Source organism: Bos javanicus, chromosome 1 (genome assembly GCF_032452875.1).
Source record: "Bos javanicus breed banteng chromosome 1, ARS-OSU_banteng_1.0, whole genome shotgun sequence".
NCBI lineage: Eukaryota > Metazoa > Chordata > Mammalia > Artiodactyla > Bovidae > Bos > Bos javanicus.
In genome coordinates, this window is record NC_083868.1 from 76318755 (window position 1) to 76335392 (window position 16638).

The following is a 16638-nucleotide window of genomic DNA, read 5'->3' on the forward strand; positions in this document are numbered from 1 at the left end:
CAGGTTCTCTAGTCTTAGTTTTAGCTTTATGAGGTGCATGTGTCTGAGTGCGTGTGCATGAACAGGAATGCCTGCTTTTAGTGAAATGGGCAGATATGAGATATATTGATTGGGTTCTTCCTGCCATTGCCTGAGTAGAAAACCTGTCACTTCTCCAAGTAGTGAATCATGTTGACAGAGAGCAATACATTTTACAAGGTTTTTTTTTTTTCCTTTGTTCAGATCATTTGTAGTTGAAGCACATTTGCCACCTTTTAAAAGTGATCTCTGCAGCATTCCAGAGCCATTGAAATATTCGTCTTGACCTGGATAGTCAGTTTCTCTGCTAGCACGGAAGAAGATTTTTAACATGAACGTGATTTTATCAACCACTCTTTCCTTTGGACTCCTAACTTTGTTATCTGTAATGATCTTTTTAGAATCGGTGCATGGGGTGCCATATTTTGTTCAAGGTATGTACACATGAATGTAAAATTCTACAGGTAGGTAAATAATCCTTATCCTATTTGCGTTACTTTGATTTTTCTATCATTATGGCAATAATGTTTTAAACATCAATATAATTTAGTCTTCAGACAACACTTCAGTAGTTGCTGTTTTAAATTAAATGTAATCTGTGATGCTGTTCTCAAGTTAATTAATTTTAACTGACACTGTACTAAATTAATTTCAACTGCATTTGTCTTTAATCAAGGGAAATCTTTTTCTTATTTCTATTTCATTATCAAAGACAGGGATGTATAAATAGTAATATAGTGCAATGCATATTTCAAAAGTATATCTTCAGGGGGAAAAAAGAGTTTCATCCAGTGAGATTACTAATAAACCACTTAAAAAGGAGAATGACTCTGAGAACATATCAAGATAACACTTGTATGTGCAGAGACCTGGGGAGAATGATACATTGGGAAATTTATATAGTACTTTCAGGAGGAGAATGTTAACACCCACATTATTCACTGACTGTAATCAGATTTCTAAATACTTAGGGTACTTATATTAAATGAAATAATGTAATTTTTGACATCTACAAATACCATGATAAATTTAGAGAAAATAAGTTTCTATTCTGGTCATATTGGAACTTGATCTTTTTAAAAAATTTTTCATTGCATTCTGTAGTGGAAATAGCTTTTAATCTGGCAATCAGTGGAGTTAGATTTAATGCTGACTTACTAGGCAAACAACCTAACCTCATTGAAACTTTTATATATGTCTTTACCTTTTAAAAATAGTAACTTAAAAATAGTGCTCTTTAATATCTCATCCAATTTGAATCTATCATCTAACTGACCTCTTTGTCAGGAAGAGGGAGGGAGACAGCCTTTGCTTTTGCTTTCTTAGGGAAACCAAGACAGAATTTAATAAATTTTGTTTACATGACTCTGGGTTGAGGAAAGGAATTAAGTTTCCTCTTTCAGATCTAATCCAACTTTACTAGACCATTTTGCCTCAAATGAGACTTTAAAAGTCAATGGAAATTAGAATAGTTCTTTTGAGAGTGGAAATAAAATTGCATAAACCCTTGTTATTTATTTATAGGGATTTTCCCTTTGAAAAACAAATACAAGCCTGGGACCTAACTGCAAGACCTAAATACAAGCTTGGGGATGAAAGAATCTGGATTTTATCCCTGGCACTCACATTTTGACTTTGGCCAGCCAAAATCATTGTACTTGGTAGGCCTTCATTGCTTTTCCTATGAAATAATGGGATTTTCAATGTTCTTCACAGCATAAATGTGTGAGGAAGGAAACATCTGGCCACTCACAGAAGACTCTGCAAAATGAGGATGTTAGTGGTAACAGTATTATAACTTCTGATATCATGTATGTGAAATACAGAAAAATCCAACTCAAACTTTTTACAAGATTACAAATAGATAACATCTCTGACCCCAGAATACCACACACTGATGTCCATATATCATTGGCAACATATAGGAAAGGTTTCTCTCTGGGACCCCTTGATCTCAGTTTCATTATATGTAAATAGAGAAGGCAAGTTCTTGGGAAGTTTATTTTCTAATCTAAATTGTCCAGGATTAGAGTGAACTTCTCACCGTTTTTCAAAGCAACTAAACGTTTGACTTATTTTAGTCTTTTAACACACTGTTTTCAAATAAGCGTTTGTCCACTGACAGACCACAAAGGTGGGGTCACCATTCTCTGTGTCAGATACCATCCAAGACCAAGAACACAGTCTGCCAGCTTTCCTCTGGTTTTGGGGTCACATGAAAGCATAACTCATAAGCCTGAAACTGGACAAATTGCCCACTGTGAAATGAACAGCAGTGAATGTCATGACTAGAAAGACTATTTAAAATTTTTTGGTATATTATCATTTGAGGGTGTTCCAGGTTTCTTTCTGGCAAAATTTCTTATCTATATCTCATAAAAAGCATCACATTCAAATGTCAAGCAAGGATACAACTGCGTCTTTTACGCTTCAGTGTCTCAGGTAGTAATGAGTCTTTTCTTTTTTTTTTTCCTATATATTGCAAAAGTAATCACTCTCTCATTTCTGAGTAACTTTGCCATCCTTTTTGCTAAAGGGACATCGGCACTTGGGCAGGTTTTTATTCAAACAGTTTCTTTATCAACGCTAACTTTTAGTTCAAAGACAGAAATATTAAAATTACATGCATTTTTTCTCTTAAAGCTGTATCTGTTTTAAGACTAAAAATAAAAATGAGAAAAAAGACTTATTTTCTACTATTTTTCTTATCTTTCTAATGTCTTACTTTAGAAAAAAAAATTTTTTTAAATTTCTTGAAAAAACTTCTCCTCAGAATTTCCTACAAAAGGTGGTTTTCTTAAAAGGTAGTGACAAGAATTACTGAGGACAGTGTGTAATCACTGGAAACCAAATGGGTAAAGAATGGTAAATACATTAATTTTCTCTTTTGAAAAATGTTCCACTTAAACACACAGAGAAGGGGACTGTAAATTAAGCCAACAAAAGGTTCAGAAGGTAACATTTTCTAGTTACCTTCCTCCTAGTTTTATAAATTCCCTAAATTGAAGGCGAGGAGTCTGTTTCTTTTATCACAGTTCTCTTTATAAAACAAATAATCATTATCACCTGGCTACACAGTGTTCCTCATTTTTTCAATGAAAGCATTTTAAAATTATAATTTAACATTTTAATAAATAGCTATAATAAAAATTGCTACACTATTGCATAGTCATATCTTTCTCTTAAACTAAATTATTCCTGAGGGTCTTTGTTTAATTGATGTTAAGCAAAAGTTCCACTGATAGTCTATTATTTTAACTACTCAAAGAAAAGAGTACCCCAGAATTTCACAAATAATTTCTATGCCTATGAAGTAATGGAAATTGAGGAACTTTAAAATTGAGGAAATTGAGCAACAATAAATGTGTTTGTCAGTGTAGAAACTTTTGATGATGCCACCTACCCCAAGTCATTGTATTGTCTTTCTCAGCAAATCGTTTATTCCTTTAATTAGCCATTTAGTTATTTGAGTTCATTAATTGACATTTTGGAGACGCAGGGAATAGGAGACAATTTAAGGGAAGAGTCTAGTTAAATTATGAGCCATTTCTCTAACTGAAGCCTCAATATTCCCGCTTTTAAATTTTAAACTCACTAATCTATCTTTTATCCACACAATATCAGTTATTATGACTGAAATGGAGCAGGACCTTTTGGTCCTTGACCCCTAACCCCCTTGCCCATGTCCTCAGACTTCCTTTTTTTTTATGGAAAAACTTTAGACAAAGAATAAGTTTAGTCGGAGAACTGAGAAAATGAAGAAACAAAGGGAAACAGTCAAAGGAAGCCCAATAATAATAATGTAGTCTTTAAGCATAACCAAGGACCTTTAGTTCCTTCTCAAGGGCCATAGATAATATTCTGAGCCATATCCTGTGAGCTGTCTTATAGATACTGAAATATCAGGTGGAGAAATTAACTACCTGACGACCAGACTGTAGTCATGAGATAAGCAGCCACAATTCTGAGAACTGGCCTCAAAGAAATGGAAACAAACTGATGCTGGAACTGAAGATTAACAGTACCTAAAATAAGCAAGATTACACTGGTCAGACCACTGATAGCCAATTTCAAAATGACTATCAGAGCTGACATGTTTATGCGCGTAGCCCCCTCCCTCAGCCTGTTAAAGCTCATGCCTCCTGACAATCAGGGGGCAGTCAGACATTGGACAGGTCTCTGCCCTCCCCAACCCTCCTGGTTGCTGGCATCCAAAATAAAGCAAACGTTCCTTCCACTAAGCTGGCCTCTTTAAATGGCTTTTGAGTGGCAGCAGCTAGACCTGGGTTTGGTAACATGAGGAGAAAAAGAGAGGGAAGACTGATCCTATAAAAATTATATAATAAAGGTTTGATTATTTTAGGCCACCTTACAAAGTTCATTTTGTTTATAAGGCACTAATTATTATTTTAATTGCATTACAATCCTGTTGAATCTTCATCTTTTATAGCTTGAATAAAGTCTATTGTCCTGATTTTTACTCCAGAATCAAAATATTTAGGAAAATTTGGTTGATTTTTCTGTTTTTAGAGTGCTGAGAGAGTGGGCTAGGAGGTAAATGGACAGAGATGTAAAGCTATGATCACAGAAAAACTAGGCGCCATCTGACCACTTCCACAAGGTTGCCTTCGATGGTTCAAGGCAATTCCCAGAATACAAAATGGCTCATATTTATATGTGCATAAAATCTCAAAGTCAAATTTTATATTTTTATCTTAAAAACAACTTTTAATTTATATTTCTTATGTTAAACACAATAGTAGAAAAAAATTTTAAATACAGCTGAAAAAACAGAAAGTACAACTTTCTGTAATTCTACGAAGGCAGAAATAATTACGGGTAAATTTTAGACTGTAAACTTCCAGATATATTCTCCATCTCTGCTTCTTTCTCTTTCTCACAATCTCTCTTTGAGTGTTCATATACATTCAATGATTTTTAAAACAGCTTGTCTTTTTATATTACACATCTCTCTCTATACACATTTTATTGGCAAGTACACACACTTTCCAGGTTGTGCAGTGGCAAGGAATCTGCCTGTCAATGCAGGAGATACAAGAGACTCAGGTTCTATCCATGGGTCAGGAGGATCCTCTGGAGGAGGAAATGACAGCCCACTCCATTATTCTTCCCTGGAAAATTCTATGGACAGAGGGACCTAGGGGGTTACAGTATAGTCCATGGGGTCGCAAAGAGTCGGACGTGACTGAGCAACTGAGCACACATACACCTTAATAGTTACCTGTGGAATCTATTTAATCAGAAAGACATTCAAGTGACACAGATTGAAAAGAGCTTTCACTACACTGAGGTAATTATTACAGGAAATGAATTGCTTCCAGATAAAGAAGATGCAGATGGTGAAGAACTATTGCTGGCTCTACTGAATAAAAATTTTGGCTTCCAAAGACCTTCCAACATTGGTGAGTTAAGAATAATGTCAAACATTATTTATTCCATCTTCTGACCTGTTTTCTCTACATGTTAATTTATACTAAAGAAAGCAATAATTACTGATTTAAAGCTGCACTAAAGGCTCAAGTGTCTGTTATTTCATATTCATGCTAAAAACAATGGCATTATTAAAAAACATTAAAATCTTGTTTTGTTCAATTAGAGTATTCTAATGGGATTAGTAATTGTCGAGTTACAAAACAGTTATCTTTACTTATATTTTTCCCTCTCATCTATGTTACTCCCCACAGGTACAGTTAATATTTTCTTTTACTAAATGCTTCCAGGGTATTATTAAATGTTTTGAAATAAGTTTCCACTAGAAATCTCTCAAATTAACTGTGGTTTTGTGGCACTTATTTTGCAATCAGATTCTTTCAATTTGGGAAATGACTGGAGTAGAAACCATTGAGAAATTTAGGCTCCACCAAAGTTTTTATTTTTTTTTTTCTTTGAAGTACAGGATAATCTGATTTATAATTACGCAACAGATTGGTCTCCAAGAAATGATAGATATTGTCAGAAATTTAGCAAGTCTAACCCGAGAGACAGTATGACAATATGATAATGTAGTGCTCTCTCAGAAAACATCTGTTCTAAAAAAACTGTCTATTCATGGGACAGGGTACTGGTTAAAAGATAAATACTTAAAAATACAGGATTTAAAAATTAGAAATAAGATGTTTCATTGAGGAAATTGAACATGATTATAAAAAGAAAAATCTGTACTCAAATTGTAAAACCCAGAGACATTACTATTAGTATTTTGGGAAATTTCCCTCTTGATTAAATTTTACAGAAAAGATTTGTGGCCTGCCTTTTTTTTTTTACTTAAGATTTTTTCATAAGAATGTCCCCATGCCAGTGTAAAAATTTACTTCTAAATAGTAGTCCTTGTTAGAACTATGAAAAGTCCCTATTTAAGAAAACTCTGTATTTATGATAGAAATTAAATGCTTGCTCATTATAGTACTGATTATATTTCAACATTACAGACACTGAAAACATATTCGGGGCTTTGTATGAGAGATACATGGGTGATCTCAAATCATACAAAAAAAAAATACCTTGTCTTTCTGAATGTGTGACCTGAAGTGAATTAAATATTACTTGCAATGTATTCTTTTCATATGACAAATGTGTCTTGCAGATATAGAACTGGCTGACAAATTGGAGGAACTTAACCAGGTGAGAATGTGAAACACATAAAATCTCAATTTTCATAATTATTATAAGACAATTTATTTTGAAACAGTAGTTTTTAAAATTATTAATAACTGTATTTTAAAACTATTATTCTTGCTAGAAAAAGAATGAAGTAATTCACTAGGAAAAACAATCAAATTCTACTAAAAAAGGAAGAAAAGGAAAACAAGACAAAACTATAACTGAAGTGATCATGGGATAAAATGTCTAGAAATCTGGATTTTAGATCCAGTTCTCCAATTACCTAGGAGACCATGGAAGAATTAAAATTCTCTGGATCTAAATTTCCTCATCTGTAAAATAGGAGACTATAATTAGATTGGTGGTTTTCAAAAGCTATTATTACTTTGCAAAGTGGAAATATTTTTCTCCAAACAAAATTGTATGTGTTCCCAGTAAATGAAACATATAAAAGTGGAGCTGTTCTGCTTGAAGCAGCTAGTTTGGGAGGAGAGGGAATGAAGTGCTGCATTCTTGACCTGTCTTTGGCCTTGGTACAGGGAACCCCTTAGCAACCTTATCCCCCAACTTCTCTCTATGAGGAAAATTGGAAAATTGTTGCATTAGATTATTTCTTAACTCAAACACAACTGCATGCAAATTCATTATCATATAAACCATGTGGCTGTGAGAGAGAAGTATGCCCCATCAATTATTAGCAGCTAGGACACGGATACATGCAGAAGCTCAAGCTGAATTCTGTTTTGATAGTTAGATCTCCAGGGTTTAGGCAATCAGTGATCTTGATAAAGATCAACTTGGCTTACACTCTGGATGGAAACCTTAGGGTCTTAAAATACTCCTTTCCCACTAGGAAGGACAAATATTTCAGGAAATTCAAACATACACATAAAGTCTTTGAAACTCCTTGAAAAGGACTGGTCATTTTGGGTGACATCAAATCAAGTCCAGCTACACAGGCTGTGTTTACAGGCTTCCCATTAATGAACACTGAGACTTGACTTCCTTCACCATAAACCTGTTTGTTCCTGATTGTCTGTTGAGTCATGGACCTTTCCAGTCAGTTTCTAAATGCAAGTTTCCTTTTATTTTTCTGTTTAATTATTTTTATTTTTTTTATTACTCTTATTTCCTTTTCTGTTGCTTTTTCCTCCTTCCTTTTGTCCATCTTTCCTTCTTCCTCCTTTTCTTGCTCTTTCTTCTTTCATAGAAAATGGTATTGTTGTTATTAAAGACTAATAATTTTCATATTCGATTTTTAAAAGCTGGAAAAGCTGAAAGAGCAGCTCATGGAAGCAAAGGATGCTGAGATGTCCTATGCGATAGACGGTCTATCTTCTTCCCATCCTAATAAGCGAGGTAAGTTTTCACTTCAAAGTCTTAACATTGAATTCTAAGATTACTTTTGCAAGTATTTCTGAAAGGGAAGAAATTAAGTTGACACTTCTTTATCTTATGTTGATGATCAGATCAAAGCTCTTATTAAAAAAAAAAAAAATTCCAATGAAGACTTCCCCAGTGGCTCAGACGATAAAGAATCTGCCTGCAATGTGGGAGATTGGGCTTCAATCCTTGGGTTGGGAAGATCCCTTGGAGAAGGGAATGGCTACGCACTCCAGTATTCTTGCCTGGAGAATTCCATGGACAGAGGAGCCTGTCGGGCTACAGTCCATGTGATCTCAGAGTAGGACATGACTGAGTGACTGAGTACACAGACATTCAAATGAAGGCATTAAATGTCTGTGAACTCTGTCACGCATACAACATGGTGAGCAAGGTCATATATTCCAGATTTAAGTAAAATTAGACTTTCATTGTTTAAAACTGTGTCTCCCCCTTGCTATTTTGCTTTAACACTGGAGAGTAAAGAGTACTCTCATTGCTATAGCACTTAGTCCAGGTTTTGATTCATAATATTTAATTTTAGAAAGATCTGTCTTTTGGATCCCTATTTCTTTTTATAACATTCCTGGAAAATTCTTGTTTATGAAAAAATTGCATATATGTCTCTTTATTCATGTTGTGATATGAGATTTGCTAAGGCATGTTTTATTCATTTTCACTTGTCCCCTTCCTCTCAGGTTTGTCTTTAACTGCTGTAAAAAAGCGGTTTTTACCATGGAAAAGGATGAAACAGCATTCTTTAGACACTTAGCATATACCAGACATTTTATATTTTACTATCTCAGGTTGTTATGGTTAAGTATATAGAGCCTATAGTTAGACAGCCTGGGTTTAAATTGTAATATTGATATATCCTATATGTGTGACCTTGGGAAATTATCTAACTTCCTGTGCCTCATTTTCTTTGCCCTCAAATACAAATAATAATAATCATTTTTATGGGATTGTTAGGAGGATTTTATAAGTTAATATATGAAAGTCACTTAGAACAATATCTGGCATGTAATCAGTACTATGTAAGCCCTACTTTAAAAATTCATTTTGATCATTATTACTATAATTATTATTTTATTTTCATCATAATCACCATAAGATAGCTATTACTATGCCTATATTATAGATGGGAAAATTACATCTCAGAGGGGTTAAGTAGCATGCTGAAAATAACCCAATTACTAAGTGATTTAACCAGAGAGCCTGAAGGACATTGGTAGAGGATATATTGGAAGGTGGAAGGGAGAGAATCTTCCGGCTTTTTAAGGACTTTAGCTTTTATTAACGGTCATACTGGGTAAGACTGAAGCAAAATGAGAAAGGGGTGGCAGAGGATGAGATGGTTAGTTGACATCATGGACTTAATGGACATGAATTTGAGCAAACTTCAGGAAATAGTGGAGGATGGAGGAGTCTGGTGTGCTTCTCTCATTCCTTATAATCAATTCATATAATCAGAGTCGGACACAACTTAGTGGCTGAACAATTATCATATGGGAAATCACTGAAAATTTGGGGCAAGTGAGTGCTAAGAAATAAGTTTCAACAGAACCAATCTTGATGTTTAGTGGAGAATATACTGCTGCTGCTGCTGCTAAGAGTCGCTTCAGTCATGTCTGACTCTGTGCGACTCCATAGACTGCAGCCCACCAGGCTCCTCTGTCCCTGGGATTCTCTAGGCAAAAACCCTGGAGTGGGTTGCCATTTACTTCTCCAATGCATGCATGCATGCTAAGCAGCCCACTAAGCTGCTCTGTCCATGGGATTCTCCAGGCAATAACACTGGAGTGTATTGCCATTTCCTTCTCCAGAATACACTGCAAAAAGGAGCAAAAATGCAAGCAGAGACCTTTAATGAGGCTAACTAAGGATCTAGATAATAAATGGTGGTAACTTTAATTAGGGTGACAGTAGTGAATTGATAAGAAGGAGTCTGATACTAGATATACTTTGAAAAAAAAAAGTCAACAAAATTTGCTCTAAAATTATATATGAGTTGTGAAAAAAGAGGAAGGTTTGTAAAAGACTCCAAGGTTTTGTTCTAAGTGACTAGGGATAAAAGGGCAATTTCTGTTTATTGAGGGCTTCCCTGATGGCTCAGAAGGTAAATAATCTGCCTGCAATGCAGGAAACTCAGGTTTGATCTCTCATCAGGGAAGATCCCCTGAAGAAGGGAATGGCTACCCATTTCAGTATTCTTGTCTGGAGAATCCCATTTCAGTATTCTTGTCTGGAGAATTCCATGGACAGAGAGTTGGAGGAGGCAACATGGTACAAGGGTTTGGTGATGGAAAAGAGTTGGTATAGAGATTTGTTGAATCTTTTCATAGTCAGTATGGCCTAGGCTATGATATGTTACAAATTTTAGTCCAAATCTCAGAGACTTAATATAAGGAAATCCATAAAGTTCAATGTACATAGTATTAATACAAGCCTCTTCTATTTTGTGGCTGTGTCATCTAGATTGTTGCTGTAACTTGACTGCCTCCAAGATTACCAAGATGAAGGAGAGGGATAGAGGCTGCATCTCAGCCCTTAGTTGCCTCAGTTCAGGGACATGCATCACTTCCACTGATCCCCTGCCTTTAATTAGTCACTTGAGCTGCCACCAACATATTGGAAGAACAAGCTAATAAAAGTTAGAAAGCACTTATAAAAGTACATGGGGAGTACCGCCTCCACCACAGTCAATCCTTTGGTCTTTTCTTAACCACATAGACTGTACTCAACTGACTCTCTATTAGAGACAACCCCAAATTCCTTTCACTGCTGCACCCCGAACAAAGAACAGGCTCTCCAGGAGATACTAATTTTTGTCAAATACAATGTGGCTCCACTTCATTCACAGACTTATTAGCTAAAAGGACAAATTCAGTAATTAGCATGGGAATAGGGAAAGGATAACAACAATCAATCATCATATTCATAAAGGAAAAGAACATGAGACATGAGTGGTAACCTCTAGCAATTCTGAAATCCCACAGGGCAAATATTGTACAGGTCTCTTACTCTGGAGATGGAGAAAAGTTTCTTGCTTAGGACCTACTAGTGTGTAGGAGGAGTCTTCTGTCCATTGTGCTGTTTCCCCTGGCTCCATCTTTTCTGAAGTTTTTGCTTTTTTTTTTTTCATTTTTCATCCCTCAACACAGCTTATGTGCGTTTAGGGAAGTATTCTCTCTGAGGCCTGAATGGTTTTCTCAGGCCTCTTCCTACTCTCACAAAGTTGGAGGCCCAAGGTTTATTTCATTTTAAAGTGTCAAAGATGTTTCTAGTTCTAGGGTTTATGGTGTCTTTGACAATGATTTCTTGTACCAATTTAGACAGCCTCTCAACTATTGCTACACAGTTTTTAAAAAACTATTTTAACTATTTTGTATTATCACCCCCAACTGAGTTGCCTTGAAGAATATATTTTGAAAAGTAACACTTAATCTAATTTTTTGCCCTGAATTCCTTATTTCAATTGATACTTACCTGACTTCACTCAGAATCATTTTAAATCCCTTTTATAGTTTTGGTATCTAGAAACAGCTCTTGAAATATTTCAAGGTCTTATATTTCTGAACTACCTTTGTTTCATTTTTATTTATTTGTAAAGACACCATTTCCCCCTAAGCTTACTATTTCTTGTAATATCTGGCTAAGTGTATCCACCAGAAACCTAAACATACTGCCAATGTTCTATTTCCTTGCCTTTTTCTTCTAGAAGTTCCAGAGGAACACATTCTGAATCTGAACTGTTATAGATGTCAGTTTTACCACACATTTTGCTACTTTGAAAAATGACTCTTCTTGTTTCCAGCCTGTGACATCAATTTCCTTGTCTGCCGTTAATCAGTTGCTGAGGCTGTGCCATGACTTAGCTTCCTCTTAGAGTAGCACCCTCCTTCAAGTTATTAAGGTATATTTGGGATAAATTAGGCAAACCACATCAGCAAAATAACCTTAATATTTCAGTGGTGTAACTTGGTTTAAGATTTATTTCATGTTTACACGAAGCCTTGTGTACCTTGGTTATTTTCCTTCACTTTGTGCCTGCACCACATGTCCCGATGGCAGGATAGGAACGATATGGAGGAAAACGCATCCTTACCTTCCCAAATTAGGCACATGTTCTCAGTCTAACTTAATGGGATTAGGGGAGCACCTGGAAAATGTTCAGAAACACAATGAACAGTTGGAGAATCCTATCTCTACTATAGACATTTTGAGCTTGTTATGCCATGTATAACAGAATCTTCCCAGTAGTAATTTGAGTAAACCCCTGAGTATATAAATGTGGAGCTTAGGCAAGTAGCCCAGACTGGAGATCTAAATATGACAGTTACCTGCATGTCAGCATGGCTTGGTATTGTGATGAAACTCTCTAGGGAATCACTCTAGGTAGATATAAAACAGAAGATATTGAGGACAAGTGCCAGGCCACACCAAGGTTAGAGACTGGGCAGATGAGAGAGAATTAGCAAAACAGACTGAGAAGGAGCAGCTACCGCGGAAAAAGGCCACAAGGAGAAAAATGCCTCAGATGTCAAACAGAAAAACTGTTTCCAGAAACACATAGTTCAGCTGTTCCTAAAGCTATGGTAGGTCCAGTAAAATGAGACTTGAGACTTTTCATCTGAACAGGAATAGGAAGGGTTTTAATTATTTCAACAAGAATTATTTGATGGACTTTTGGTTAAGGAGAATATGATACAATAACAGAAATGACTAACAACAGACAACTCTTCTGAGGAATTTTGTTCTGAAGGGTAGTAAAAGTTGGAATATTAGCTGGAGTAACTTGGAGGGGTCAAGGAAGCTTTGTGATTATTTTTAAGCAAGGAGATATTAAAGCATTTATGCATGTACTAGGAACAAAATAAATATTTGTAGTGATAAACATATGAATTAGATGCCCAGGCTGGGTGACAGGAGCAATCCACATCACATCTGTCATTTTTATTGGGATAACTAGAAACAGTCTACCATGAACAACAATATATGAAGGTGAAATGAACTCAGAGATTCAGCTTAAAGCTAGAGTATCTTAAATGTCTGTGAAATAATGTTATCTGTTTAATCATTTAATATATACTTGACAGACACCTGGTAAATCCTTCCTTTCATTAAAGATACAACTGTCCAACACCAAGCATCATGCTAAAACAGGGATTAGAAGAGAGAACCACAAGAATGCTGGCTAGGGTGTCCCCCCCCCACACACACACATAAATGATAAATGATAGATAAGCAGTGAGGAGTTGGTTCTACTGGTGATATCATTCATGAAGATTTCCTTCAACTGGGAAGTATATTCCAGTGCACCAGAACCAAGCTGCTCTTGAGATGCAAGTCTTGGATATGTGTAGATTTATATTTTCCTTCTTGATTGAGATATCCAAAGATATCCAAAGGGACAGAAAGGGACTTTCCAAAATATAAAAAGAATATTGGATTAGAGGACCAAGCTCCTCAATTTACTGTCTGAAAATAAATTTCTGCTTTCATAGGATTTGAGTGTGTTTTGTTGAAAGAAAACTCTGGCTCTTTTAGGAATGAAAAGTAAACTCTGAGTACTATCGTAACACTCTGTATATATGTGGTGATGAGCACTAAGGCAACAGTTTAAAGAGTAAGTGGAGTTAGGGAGAGATACCCGGGCAAGAAGATAGACTTTTATTATTTATGGCAAAAAGTGTCTTAACTGTCCTATGAGTTTTCAACTCGTTTTTATTGTGCGTCCCATTAATCAATAGTGAATCAAAGACCTATCACCCCAAGGTCTTCATTTTATAAAACATTTAGTTTGAAGGAAATTAGAGAAATTTGTAATTAATTAGATGAAGCTGACGTTAAGTCAGACAATTGATTGGGAACAATCCACAGAAGATTTAAAATCACTCATTCATGCATTTAAAGATTAAAATGCTGCTTGAATTAGTTTGACTTTTTTCTGAAGAATCACTTTATGATCAGAATGTGAGACTCAATTTGACAATTAAATTACATAAATATCATTTGGTGGTTTGCAAAATGAAGTTTAAATTCTCTTCCTTCTTTTTCCTCCAGTAAATAGAAGCATATTTATCACTGATTTTGCTTGTTTGCTTAGTCCTCTTTGGGATTTCAGTTCAGTTCAGTCACTCAGTTGTGTCCGACTCTTTGCGACCCCATGAATTGCAGCATGCCAGGCCTCCCTGTCCATCACCAACTCCCGGAGTTCACTCAAACTCATGTCCATTGAGTCGGTGATGCCATCCAGCCATCTCATCCTCTGTCATCCCCTTCTCCTCCTGCCCCCAATCCCTCCCAGCAACAGAGTCTTTTCCAATGAGTCTTTTTTCAACTCTTCGCATGAGGTGGCCAAATTATTGGAGTTTCAGCTTTAGCATCAATCCTTCCAAAGAACACCAAGGACTGATCTCCTTTAGAATGGACTGGTTGGCTCTCCTGGCAGTCCAAGGGACTCTCAAGAGTCTTCTCCAACACCACAGTTCAAAAGCATCAATTCTTTGGTGCTCAGCTTTCTTCATAGTCCAACTTTCACATCTATACATGACCACTGGAAAAACCATAGCCTTGACTAGATGAACCTTTGTTGGCAAAGTAGTGTCTCTGCTTTTGAATATGCTATCTAGGTTGGTCATAACTTTCCTTCCAAGGAGTAAGTGTCTTTTAATTTCATGGCTGCAATCACCAACTACAGTGATTTTGGAGCCCAGAAAAATAAAGTCTGACACTGTTTCCACTGTTTCCCCACCAATTTCCCATGAAGTGATTTATGCCAACTCTAAATAGAAAGTAAAAGTCGCTCAGTCATGTCTGACTCTTTGTGACCCCATGGAATAGTCTACGGAGTTCTCCAGGCCAGAATACTGGAGTGGGTAATCTTCCCAATCCAGGGATCGAACCCAGGTCTCCCCCAACTACAGACAGATTCTTTACCAGTTGAGCCACCAGAGAAGCCCTTCTAAAATAGAGGAGTGCCTCTAGTAGGATGGCCTATTGTATTTTTTGAATTGTATTACATACATTATAATGTAAAACAGAGCTGTCCATTAGAACTTTCTTTAATGAGGTGACCGTTCTCTAAATTTGCACTGTCCATTATGGTCATCTACTGAGCACTTAAAAGTTGGTCTGTATTATAGAGAAGCTGAATCTTCAAAATTTTATTTAATTTTAATTAATTTAAAGATCCATATGAGGCTGACTACCACTAAATATCTGTTTTAGAAAACTTCCTCATACTCAGGCATACTTAAACTATTTTATTTAAATGTAATATTTTTATCAAAACTCTTTCTAATGAAGAATTGTTTTGTTTCTTTTTTAGCTTGTTTTTGGAAATACTGTGTCTAAAGTTTTTGCTCTGGGTGCAAAAAAGGATAAGAATTAGAAAAAGTTATATATCTGCCCACTCTACTGTTTAAAGATCGAAGCTATTTTAAGCATAAAAAAATAGTGGCAGTGTTTATACAGCTTGTTACATGCTCAAAGTTTATGTTGCAAATCGTAGTGACAAATTAGCTGCACTTGAATGGCATGGACTATCAGAATGACTCTGTAGAGCTAAAGTTGAGAGTGCTGTATCTATTGTATGCTTTCCATAAATTCATTGTCTACATGTCATTTTGTTCAGTGATGACTAAGCTGTTGAGCTAGCAATTAAAAAATTTAAAAATTGCTTTGGAAAATTATATTATATTGTCTGAACCTATGTGGAAAATATGTATCTTTGTTCTTTCCCTTTTTTGTGTGTGTGATTCTGCTGGCTACTATCTCTTTTCTGTTCATTAGGATAACTGTCAATAAGACTCCTACTACCAAATGACTGCATTACTAGGAAGCAGAAGTCTTGTTTATCGGACTCTAGGAAAAAGTAGTACTAGGTGTTTGAGAGAGAGATATTAAGAAAATTTTCTTACATAACAATTTGCCTTTGGGCCCCTTAATTCTTATCTCTGCCTTCACCACAGTATCAGAAATTGAGATTTTTAGCATGTCAGTGAGAGACTAGATTCACTGTACTAAAAACATCAAACAAAACATAAAACTCTTTGAGTTTTTTTCATTCATTTCTTTCTCACATCTTCACATTAAACTGCTCTTATTTATCTCTGAACAAACTTATTTAATCAGTTCAAGGCTGGGAATCCAACTTCACTTTTATTTGCCACCTGTCACTTTTATTTGACATCAAAACATTGTCAAAGGAAGTTTATAATTAAAAAATATCAATGGTAGACTATCAATGGCCAGATAGTCTATGGGCATTCCTTTATATCACAGTACAAGGGAAATGTAGTTTATCTACATATGCTAATTGTGTGGTTCTTAACAATAAAACTATCTCATGACCTAGAATGAGCGATATTAAGTGAAAAACAATTAAAAAATTCATAAATCAGACCAAGTTGAGTAATATACCTGTAGTGCTTTAAATAAACTTGTTAGGAGCCACTTGAATGTACATAAATACACAGTTGACTTAATAATGCCTGAATGTTTCTCACATATTTACATCTGCTGTGAACACAAGCATGGTATTATTGTAAACAAAGATAAAATGTCTGTTTTCATCATCTCATGTTTATTAACTTTGGTGCAGTTGAATGA

At 35.5% G+C, this 16638-nt stretch overlaps 1 protein-coding gene across 2 annotated transcripts; it reads left to right on the forward strand.

Annotated features, from left to right (window-relative positions):
• Positions 1–208: 208 nt before the first annotated feature.
• UTS2B (urotensin 2B) lies at positions 209–15739 on the forward strand. 2 transcript variants are annotated; one of them, XM_061412954.1, is made up of 5 exons: positions 209–452; positions 5343–5441; positions 6623–6660; positions 7905–7998; positions 15356–15739. In XM_061412954.1, exons 1-5 carry the CDS (start codon positions 350–352, stop codon positions 15379–15381), a joined length of 360 nt encoding a protein of 119 aa, XP_061268938.1. In that variant the 5' UTR covers positions 209–349; the 3' UTR covers positions 15382–15739. The 2 variants fall into 2 exon arrangements, with proteins under 2 accessions (XP_061268938.1, XP_061268945.1); XM_061412961.1 differs by having other exon boundaries at positions 5361–5441.
• The last annotated feature ends 899 nt before the right edge of the window (positions 15740–16638 follow it).

Coding starts and splice junctions, on each gene's coding strand:
- UTS2B (XM_061412954.1), top strand. CDS start 350: ATGAACGTGATTTTATCAACCACTCTTTCCTTTGGACTCCTAACTTTG. Junction 453..5,342: donor GGTGCCATATTTTGTTCAAG/GTATGTACACAT, acceptor TAATTATTACAG/GAAATGAATTGCTTCCAGAT. Junction 7,999..15,355: donor TTCCCATCCTAATAAGCGAG/GTAAGTTTTCAC, acceptor TTTCTTTTTTAG/CTTGTTTTTGGAAATACTGT.